This window comes from Garra rufa, chromosome 10 (assembly GCF_049309525.1).
Source record: "Garra rufa chromosome 10, GarRuf1.0, whole genome shotgun sequence".
NCBI lineage: Eukaryota > Metazoa > Chordata > Actinopteri > Cypriniformes > Cyprinidae > Garra > Garra rufa.
Window position 1 is genome coordinate 50409443 of NC_133370.1, and position 11592 is coordinate 50421034.

Here is an 11592-nt window from a genome sequence, read left to right on the forward strand (position 1 = left end):
GAACTAGATATTTGTACTTAAAAACAAGACAATATTGTCATTCTATAACCATGTCAAGTAGTGGCTCATTTGCCTCTGTGGTCATTTCTTCAAGCATTGAATCTCCCTGAGTTTTAAAAAGAACAGCATCACAATCATTCTCCGGCTCACTGTAACTAGTGTTCACATTTTATTCTTTGTCGTATGTGTAACCGAACCCTGTTAGTCACATGACCTCTGGCCAGACTCTTGAAGAGAGCCGTTCATTGGTCTTGTGAGGGTGCAGGAATGCTGCATTACATAACATGTCTTTGTGTGTGGTGATGTCTGATAGCCGGTTAATGATTGACTGTGGTTCCTGATGACAGAGAGAGAGCAGCACACGAGTGGAGAACATCACTGTCCTGCGACTATCGTGACCCGCTGTGCTGCGACGCTTCATGTGCATCTACTGCTCCAATGTCCTGTTCCTGCACTGTCAAATGTGTAATTACTCTGATGAAGGCTGGTTTGGAGTGACCTGTCCAGCTTCTGTGTGTGGTACGCCACCTAGAGTGAGCTGACGGTACTGCCGCAAGCAGATGTACTTGCCCTGATATTAATGCAAGCCCAGACAAATTAAAAAACACGCTTCATAGCTCCAGAGACCAGATATAAACTCACAATGGCAGCACAAAAGAATATCCAGTGGCACATGATTATTTATTGCTTTATGAAACTGTATTATGAATGCAACTGCAAGAAGGATGTGCAGCAACATCCTCTGAACACTGGCACATTTACTGGATATTTCAGATGAATCGTTCGGCTTGTTAAAACATTGTGTTGTGGTTTGGTCTCATGACTGTACTTTGACCACAACACAAGTTCATCCACCTCTCTTATCTCTCATGATTCATCCAGGACACTTCTCCGCTGTGATGAGTCTGGCCTACGCATGGCTCAGTTGTTAACACACGCATCTGAACACAATCAGCTCCACATCAAAGCATTTTGTGAGAGTATGTCGAGACAGAACTACTAAAGGGACAACTTTAGTCCACCTGAAATTAGGATTAGTTTGTTTCTTCATCAAATGTGGAGACATGCATAATTTCGTCACTTTCTCACTAATGGATCCTCTGGAGTGAATGGGTGCCGTCAAAATGAAAGTCCAAACAGCTGATAAAAATATCACAATAATCCACAAGTAAATTTCCACTCCAGTCCATCAGTTAACATCTTGAGAAGACAAAAGCTGAAACAAATACATTTAAAAAAAATTTTTTTAATCTAAATTAGATAGAAATAGTCCATAGTCCATAATAACGCCTCCTTCAGTGTAAAAGTGGTCTAGTCTGATTCCGTAGAGACATCTGAACAAAGTACTATTTAAAAGCCAAAACAGCTCTAAACAAATATGTGGCTGGATTTTGATGTGAGGAGGAAGCGTTATTATTGATTATGGACTTGTATTTTAGTTACAAACGTCTTGGTGATGGATTTGTTTCAGCTTTTGTCTTCTCAAGATGTTAACTGATGGACTGGAGTGGTGTGGATTACTTCTGGATTATTGTGATGCTTTTATCAGCTGTTTGGATTCTCATTCTGACGGCACCCATTCACTCCAGAGGATCCACTAGTGAGACAGTGATGGAATCACACTTTTCTACAAATCTGATGAAGAACTAAACTCATGGCCTCAGGATAAATACATTTTCAGCTAATTGTAAGTTTTAGTTATATTTCTACTCTAAGATATGCATCTTTTGGCATAGTTGTCCCTTCAAGGTTTCTGCCCCACGGACAAGATGTTTTATACCCCTTAAGGTACAATTTTAGCATTTATTTTTTCTGAAAGTGCATCATCAACTGATTTGAAGAAAATACACCACAAGCAAACTAAAGCAGAAGTTCTTTAACATTAGGAGTACAACAGGGGGTCTTTATAAGAATGACTTCGTCCCTTATTTACCCCTAAAAGGTTTTCAGTAGCACCTTAGAGGTACATATTACTACTCTAGAGCAGAATTTCTCAAACCTGTCCTGGTGACCCCCAAGAAGTGCACATTTTGAATGTCTCCCTCATCTAACACACGTTATTCAACTCACCAGCTCATTAGCAGAGAATGCAAGACTTCATTTGGGTGTGTCTAGTGAGGGAGGCCTACAAAATGTTCAGTAGTAGGGGTCGTCAAAACAGGTCTGAGAAGCACTGCTCTAGGAAATGCACCTTTAGGGTTAAGTAAGTTGTCCCTTTGCAGATCATGCCCCAGTGAAAAGCTGTTATATCCTTAAAGCAGGAGTGAGCTGAGCTCCAGTACAATTTAAACACACCTGAACCTGCTAATCAAGGCCTTTGGATTACTAGAAATGTCCGGACAAGTGTGTTGGGGCTGAAGTTAAACTCTGAAGGACATTGGCCCTCCAGGAGGAGGAATGGACAACCCTGCCCTTAAGGTACACATTTTTTTCTGAGAGGAAATGATCACATTTTGAAGAACAAGTCCATGAGATATTTTTACAACTAAAGTAGAAACTTATAAAGGGTTCTGTAGACTATGTACTGTTAAATAAAAGTCCCGTTGGAGCATCCCGCAGGCGCTGGCCACTCACTAATGAAACTCTCCTGTTCATTTCCATCCGCAAGTTCAAAAAGGGCCTGAAACTTCACGCTGGTGCATTTAGTCACTTTGCACTGAATGGATGCCGTGCCTTTGACTTCTCTGAGCGAGCAACGAATCGTACCATCATCTTCACCATCAACCGGGATCTCAGTAACGTTTTGCACGGAGGAGCCTTGAAACTCAGAGCTGGAGTTTTTCATGCAGACGAGCTGCTCTTTGTCCACTGACACCAGGCGGTGTCCTCGAATAACCTCAGGAGCTTCACAGTAAACCCTCGTCAGATCCTCCACGTTCCTGTCGTTGTAACTCAGCCACTCAATGAAGTACTGTAAGCCGCAGTCACAGCGCCAGGGGTTTCCGTGAAGCTGGATGACGCACTGGAAGTCCAGATTATCGAAGAAGCCGTGCGGGATGCTCTGCAGGCTGTTCGTGGACAAGTAGAGCTGCTCCATGTCGTGCTGATCCTTCAGAAGGTTTGCTTCCAGTGAGCTCAGTTTGTTTTTCTGCAGATGGATGGCTTTTATACTAAACAGCCCATTGAAGACAGTGCCGGGTAACGCCGTAATCCGATTCTCAGACAGATCTAGTTTTTTCAGCGAGATGAGGTTCTGAAAGAGATCCGAAGGAACTTCAGAGAGCTGATTCTGAGATAAGTCCAGATATGTAATTTGATGCAGTTTATGAAAGATAGTTGGGGGCAGCTGCGTCAGCGCGTTCTTCTTGAGAATCAGCTTCTGCAAACCAGATGGGAACGTCTCAGCGCTTAGGTTGCTTATGGGATTGCTTCGGAGAATCAGCTCCTCCAGGCGATCCAGGTGGCTGAAGATCCCTGCCGGAAGCTGTGAGATTGAGTTGGCCTGCAGCGAAAGCGTTCTGAGGAGAGAGTTGTTCTGGAAAACATCTGCTGAGACGGAGCTGATGTGGTTGAAGGACAGATCGAGTTCCTGGAGTTTGTGGAGATGCTGGAAGAGAACACCGGGCAAAGCCGTCAAGCCGTTCCCTCTTAACTGCAACGTTTCCAATTTGTGCAAAGAGTCAAAAATACCAGCCTCCAGAGAACTGATCTTATTGTTGTTGAGTAACAGTCTTGTAAGATTGGCCAGCGAGCTGAAAGTCCGCACATCAAAAGACAACCAGTGATAGTTTCCAGTGATTTCCAGCTCCTGCAGCTCAAGCAAGCGTTCGAAGGCGTCATGAGAGATCTTTTTCACGAGGCTGTTGAGAACGACCAGTTTAGTAAGTCTGAGGTTCTCTCTGAAGGAACTGCTGTTCAAAAGTGTGATGCCAGACGACACTACAATCAGTTCTGTCACCTGCTCTGAGATGTTGACAGGTAAAGCTTTCATGGACTCATCTGAGCAGATGACCTTTGCAGCTGAGAAGCACTGGCACAGTTCAGGACAGCAATCACAGCGGTGAAGCTGAATCAGGACGAGTAGAACCGCTGCCCAGTGTTTGCTCATGTCTTCTGGGAAAAGAAAAGCCACAGTTCAGTTTTAGTCACTGCGTCTCCTTGTGTTTGCTGAGTTGGGGTACATTTACAGTGTGTCCACTTTTTGTTCTCTTGCATGCAATTTTAATCATTAAAAACAGATCTTGTCTGCATTTACATGAGGACATTATAACGTTCAATACACTGACGTCATTAATAGTGCATTAGGTTTTAATGACCAAAGACCAAATGACCAAAAGGTTTCTCTAATATTTTGTAAGCATGCGTTCCCTCAGACATCAAACCCAGTATTTTGACATTATTAGCACAAATGATTACATGATTATACAACTTCTACTTAAACACTAAATAAATAAAGGTGCTTTAAAAGGTTCTTCACAGTGATGCCACAGAAGAACCATTTTTGGTTCCACAAAGAAACATTCAGTCAATGGTTCTTTAAAAAAACCTCTTTCTTACCTTTTTATAATCTGAAGAACCTTCTTTCGCCACAAAGAACCTTTTGTGAAACAGAAAGGTTCCTCTGATGTTAAAAGTTCTTTATGGGACTTCTAATACATTTTCAGTATAAAAGAAATGAATTAACAATAGTATATGAACTGGCTTTAAACCTATATTAAAAGATTTAAGATACATGGCAAGCATTTCAACCTAACTGTTAACATTAAAAATATAAATAAAAATTACCTAAGTGAATTAAAGGTTTCTCTAATGCTTTGTCAGCATCTGTGTTCTCTCAGACATCAAGCATGAGATGTTGACATTATTAGAACCGATATTTATATGCTACAACTTCTACATAAACATAAGAACCTTCTTTCACCACAAAGAACCTTTTGTGAAACATAACGGTTCTTCAGATGTTAAAAGTTCTTTATGCAACCATTTAGACAAAAAGGTTCTTCTATGGTATCGTGAAGCACCTTTATTTTAAAAGAGTATACTAATACATTTGTAACTTTTCAAGTATAAATGAAATGAATTTACAATAGTATATGTATGAATTAGCTTTAAACCTACAAGCTGTAAAATAACCTTAACTAAACTTAACTAATTCAACCTGTTAACATTACAAATATAAATGAAAATTATTTAACACATAGCAAACCTATTTTCTTGGTTATTTTCTGGAAATATACAATGTTATATCTGAAAACATGCATTACCTACCTCTCTGTTGTGCGCATGCAGCTCGATTAAGCAAATTCCACTTAGACATCGGTGGCTTTCAGATAAACTCTGAGTAAACTGACGGTCATTGGTCGGGTCTATCTGTGACATCAGTCATGGTTTGATGTTTGTCCGCCTCAAACTGCTGTAAAACAATGAGTGCAAACCTTCATTCTGGTCAAATCATTATCCATTTAGTTTAACAATAATAAATAATGCTCCCAAATGTGATGATTATGTAGTTGTAGCTAAAGGATAGAGCAAGGTTTCACTGGACCTAATCCATAAAATGTATAGATTGACCCATAAAGACAGCTGAGCAACAGGAGAAGAGTGTTTTTCTGTGGAGCAAAGTCTTCAGAGTTTTGAAATCCATCTGATATCAAATATAATGCACTGACACAACCATATCACCTTCTGTTAGTTTCTAATAATTCTAAAATATTTATCTTTACTCTCAGTTCGTTTATTTCAACATTTACTAATACATATTTCAAATCAAGTTATTTTGATTTATTTAATGAATGTGAGCTGACATGGACCATGAACATTAACAAAGATGGATAAATAACCACACTGCAAAAAAATAAATAAAAAATGATTTTCTTACTTTTTTGTCTTGTTGTCTATTATAAACATCTACAGATTCTTAAATATTTACTTTACGGATAAAACGACTTAAGATATTGTTTTGTTTAAAAAAAAAAGTCCTATTGTTCGTTTTTGCTTAAAACAAGCTAAAATATCTGCCAATGTGGCAAGAAGAACAAAATCTTGCTTAGCCTTTGAATTATGATTATTTTTCATACCCCACTGGCAGATATTTTTGCCAGTTTTATGCAAAAACTAACCAAATTTTGATCTTAAATGATTTTACTCAAGTAAATGCATCATGTGTCACAAGGAGAGTCAGACTGAGACGTGCGGATCCATTTGCAGCATTTATTGAGATGTGTCAACAGGCCAGAATAATCACCAGAAAACAGGAACAACGTAGGAAATCCAGTAAACAGTTCGATACACAGGCAATGGTCGCAATGGCAGGTAGCAGGAATCGTCAACGGGGTACACAGTCCAGAGTCATACACAGAGAAACCAACACAAGGGAAAACGCTCGGAATTACGACCATAGGGAACGGTAAGACTTCGCAAGGTGGCTGTGTGTGTGAGTGGCTTAAATGCATGTGGGTAAATGATAAACAGGTGTATGCAGCAATCAGTTCAGTGGGAAACGAGGAGCAGCTGTGTGCAGTGATTGGTGCAGTGGCTTATGGGGATTGCAGTCCAGAATGTGTGTGCAAGAGTTCATGACGAGATAGACCAGATACGTGACAGAGCCCCTCCCCAAGGAGCGGCTTCCAGACGCTCTAACCACCTAATACAACCTGGAGGGTGGTGGAGCGGAGGCGGAACAGGGGGAGGGATGGAGGGCCAGGTCCATGTAGGGGTACTGGAACCACGAACTGAGGCGGAGCCGACGGAGGGAGAAGCCATGATGGAGGAAGGGTTGGCTCCTGCATGGGGCCGACCGACGGAGGTGGAGCCGGTGGAGCCCGAGGCGGAACCGGAGAGTCGATGGTCCTGGGCGACACAGAGGATCCGGAGGGCCAAGGCGGAACCCAAGGCTCTGGCGACCCCGGCGGAGATGGAGGTCCGGAGGTACGCAGCGGAGCCGGAGTGACAGAGGATCGAGGCTGTGCCCACGGGAGGGAGGAGGTCCACAGAGCCGGCAGGACGGAGTGACGAGGCGCAGCCGGAGGAGTAGAGTCCAGAGGCGAAGGTGGGGCGACGACTGACTGGGGCGGAGCCGGAGAGACGATGGAGCCCGGAGGAGCTGGTGGGCCGACAACGGAGACGAGGGAGCACAGAGCCGGGGTGGAGCCGCAGGGTCGGAGGGCCGAGGTGGAGTCCAGGACTCTGAGACTGGAGGTGATGGTGAGGGGTCCTTCAGTCTGGACACCGATGGAGACTGGCAGTCCCACGGCAAGTCCTCTGCACCGAAGGTGGGATGTGGGTGAGCAGAGGGACTGTCAGGAGACAGAGGTGGCAGAACTGGAGCAGCAGGGAGGGTGGGTGGGAACAGTCCATGCATGAGCTCCGTGACCAGAACCGGGCAGACAGGAATCTCAGGACGACTGGATGGAACCAGCGGAGTCTCTGGAAGGCTGGGCGGAACCAGCGGAGGCTCTGGAAGGCAAGGCTGAACCAGCGGAGGCTCTGGAAGGCTGGGCGGAACCAGCGGAGGCTCTGGAAGGCAGGGCGGAACCAGCGGAGGCTCTGGAAGACTGGGCGGAACCAGCGGAGTCTCTGGAGGGCTGGGCGGAACCAGCGGAGTCTCTGGAGGGCTGGGCGGAACCAGCGGAGTCTCTGGAGGGCTGGGCGGAACCAGCGGAGTCTCTGGAGGGCTGGGCGGAACCAGCGGAGTCTCTGGAAGGCTGGGCGGAACCAGCGGAGGCTCTGGAAGGCTGGGCGGAACCAGCGGAGGCTCTGGAAGGCTGGGCTGAACCAGCGGAGTCTCTGGAAGGCTGTCTTGAGGAGCGGGCTCTGGACGACGCTCTTGAGGAGCGGGCTCTGGAGAACTGGACGACCCCAGCGGAAACTCTGGAGGGCTGGGCGTCTCCAGCGGAGACTCTGGAAGAGCAGGCTCTGGGCGAGCGGTCACAGGAGGGCGCTCTGGCGGCGCGGTCACAGGAGGGCGCTCTAGGGGCGGTCACAGGAGGGCGCTCTGGCGGCGCGGTCACTGGAGGGCGCTCTGGCGGCGCGGTCACTGGAGGGCGCTCTGGCGGCGCGGTCTCTGATTTGATGGTAGCCATCTTGTGCCATGGCTGTGGAAGGGGGCCCATCTTGAGAGCAGACTCTGGAAGGGCAGCCATTTTGCGAACAGAGTCTAGAAGGGAGGTCATCTTGTCAAGAGACTCTAGAAGGGAGGCCATCTTGCTTACAGACTCATGCGGGTCCATATTGTGATGCTGGAGAATAAAGCTGCTGGATCCTTGTATTGGCGAAGTCCTCTGTCACAAGGAGAGTCAGACTGAGACGTGCGGATCCATTTGCAGCATTTATTGAGATGTGTCAACAGGCCAGAATAATCACCAGAAAACAGGAACAACGTAGGAAATCCAGTAAACAGTTCGATACACAGGCAATGGTCGCAATGGCAGGTAGCAGGAATCGTCAACGGGGTACACAGTCCAGAGTCATACACAGAGAAACCAACACAAGGGAAAACGCTCGGAATTACGACCATAGGGAACGGTAAGACTTCGCAAGGTGGCTGTGTGTGTGAGTGGCTTAAATGCATGTGGGTAAATGATAAACAGGTGTATGCAGCAATCAGTTCAGTGGGAAACGAGGAGCAGCTGTGTGCAGTGATTGGTGCAGTGGCTTATGGGGATTGCAGTCCAGAATGTGTGTGCAAGAGTTCATGATGAGATAGACCAGATACGTGACATCATGATTCAAGAATGTTTTGATATTTATACTTTAAAAACAAGACAAAAACACAAAAAAAAATCATTTTTGCAGTGCATTGTATTTCGCATTGTTTGTAAATGTTAATACATTAACTAATGTTAGTAATAAGACCTCTACAGCAAACACAATATGTTCTACAAATGTTTTGTCAACGTTTTTAAGCAAAAACATTCAAACGTTCAAAATGTCCAATTAAAAAAAAAAATCCCTAGTTTATATGTGACCCTGGACCACAAAACCAATCTTAAGTCGCTGGGGTAAATTTGTAGCAATAGCCAAAAATACATTGTATGGGTCAAAATTATTGATTTTTCTTTTATGTCAAAAATCATTAGGAAATTAAGTAAAGATCATGTTACATTAAGATTTTTTTTTTTGTAAAATTCCTACTGTAAACCTATCAAAATGTAATTTTTGATTAGTAAAATGCATTGCTAAGAACTTAATTTGGACAACTTTAAAGGTGATTTTCTCAGTATTTAGATTTTTTTGCCCCCTTAGATTCCAGATTTTCAAATAGATGTATCTCGGCCAAATATTGTCCAATCCTAACAAACTATACATCAATAGAAAGCTTTCATATGATGTATATATCTCAGTTTTGTAAAATTTAACCTTATGACTGGTTTTGTGGTCCAGGGTCACATATGAACATTAAAGGAACATTTCATTTCTTTGTTTTGCAAACATTATGGGTATGGGAACGTTACTTCTGAATGTTTTTTTATTTTTTATATAATGTTTTTATAAACATTATTAAACACAAAATAACTTTGAAGGACCATTCTATTCCTAGTGAAAAATAAATAAACTATATAATATATTTATTTCATGCTAAGTATACTACAAATATATTTATATTTATTTATTTATATATTTATATAGACGTTAAACCGAGGTCCTGACTCTCTGTGGTCACAAAAAATCCCATGGCACTTCTCGTAAAGAGTAGGGGTGTAACCCCGGTGTCCTGGCCAAATTCCCTCCACTGGCCCTAGTCAATCATGGCCTCCTAATAATCCCCATTCATTGAATTGGCTCCATCACTCTCTCCACTCCACCTGTAGCTGGTGTGTGGTGAGCGCACCGGCGCCGTTGTACTGTGGCTGCCGACGCATCATCCAAGTGGATGCTGCACACTGGTGGTGGTTGAGGAGAGTTCCCCCATATGATTGTAAAGCGCTTTGGGTGTACGGCAGTACACAATGAAAGCGCTATATAAATCCATCATTCATTCATTCATTCATATATTTACATATTATGTACTTAATAAAATACCCTTCAGTTGTACTTTCAATATACTAAATGCTAAATTGGAAAAACTCATTTGGTACTTAATGTACTTTAATTGTGCTTAATGTAGGGTAGAGTGGGGGGAAACGCCCCCCTACCTGTTTTTCCCAAAATAACCACTAGAGAAAATCAAGATACCTTTTCACTGTTGCTATGCACTACGTTGACAACGGGGATAAACAAATCTCCTTGAAAAAGCTGACACCAGCGACGTGTTTGAAGAGAAGAAGATTTCATGGAAAATGCTATAATTTTCAGATATTAGTAAACAAGTGTTTAAGAGAATATTGTTCTGTAGGATACCATGGTGATGTATGATAGATGAATAGTGAAGTCTGTAGTTTGAGAGGATATGTTATTTATAAGGAATATAATTGTATTTAAAAAAAAAAAAAAGAAAAAAAAAAAAAAAGACATAGCTTGTGGGGTAAAACGCCCCCCAGAGAGCATAGTTTCTCTCTATTATAATTACTATAATAACACATTTCTGTCTATCAAATCCTTTGTTTTACACTTAATGCAGTATAACTAGGTGGTAAAATCAAAATATTTGAACACAATAAAAAAAATTGCCTCAACATATTTGTTTGCATGGCTTAATTATATGTATAAATATAAATGTTAAAAAAATTGGATATTTTGGACATTCCTCAAATAAATATTAATATATATACATGTTGATACATTACTTGCCTTTTACTTTTAGAGATTAAAAACTATAGTCTGTTCATTTTGCTGTTGATCTATGAAGAAAACTGGTTGGTAAGAAAGGGGGCATTTTACCCCACTGCTGGGGCAAAACGCCCCCTTTGTACAAAAATATGTTCAGTCAAAATATTAATTAATTATGAAGGCTGAGCAATTTTAATATTTGGTGAATAACTCCTGCCATAGTCACTCAAAACCGGGATGGCAATTCTAGTCACATTTATGTTTTGTTTCACTGTAATGTCACATTTTCCTTAAGGGGGGCGTTTTCCCCCACTCTACCCTACTCCATTTGAATATGTACTTAAGTATATTTAAATGTGGTAAAATGGAACTATTGCAAGTATACTTTAGGTACACTTTCAATATTTTTTATTTAAAGAATATTATTGATATCTGATATTATATACAGTCATCATCAATAGTGACATTAAAACATGTTTTATGTAGGCTATGTGTACTCCGAAAAAAAGTTTAATTAATTTTTTCACATCATTAAATCAAAAGCGATATGTCAGAAAATATGTTAATAGACTTCAACGATACTTAGTATAAAATAAATGCATTACTTTTTTACTGGGGTTAACGGTATTGAAATAACGTTTGTCAAGGAACCTTGCCAGAAAGGTTCATATTTCATTCATACACAAGTTGTTTGATGCTGTCATAGCTCTTCATTTTTTTAATCTCTCCTCGTGAAGATGTCAAAATAATCTTTAACCATTAGTCATTTCCACAGTCTAAAGAACAGTAAGTTGCATTGCTTCTACAAGCTACAAACTAAAGTATATGTTGTGAGAAAGTGTTCGGAGGCGGTAGGAGGCGCATGAGGATCTTCAGGTGGAGCTTGATGTGAGGATGATGATGATGATGATGATGCTGGAGGAGTTTCATTCAGGTGTGAGCAGC

At 42.1% G+C, this 11592-nt stretch overlaps 1 protein-coding gene across 1 annotated transcript; it reads right to left on the reverse strand.

Annotated features, from left to right (window-relative positions):
- Positions 1-6: 6 nt before the first annotated feature.
- LOC141344641 (uncharacterized) lies at positions 7-4049 on the reverse strand. The gene has a single exon (XM_073849516.1). The coding sequence runs from the start codon at positions 4046-4048 to the stop codon at positions 2528-2530; it is 1521 nt and encodes a 506-aa protein (XP_073705617.1). The 5' UTR covers position 4049; the 3' UTR covers positions 7-2527.
- Between the last annotated feature and the right edge of the window lie 7543 nt (positions 4050-11592).

Excerpts from the sequence above, each read along its gene's own strand:
- LOC141344641 (XM_073849516.1), bottom strand. The coding sequence starts at position 4,048 with ATGAGCAAACACTGGGCAGCGGTTCTACTCGTCCTGATTCAGCTTCAC.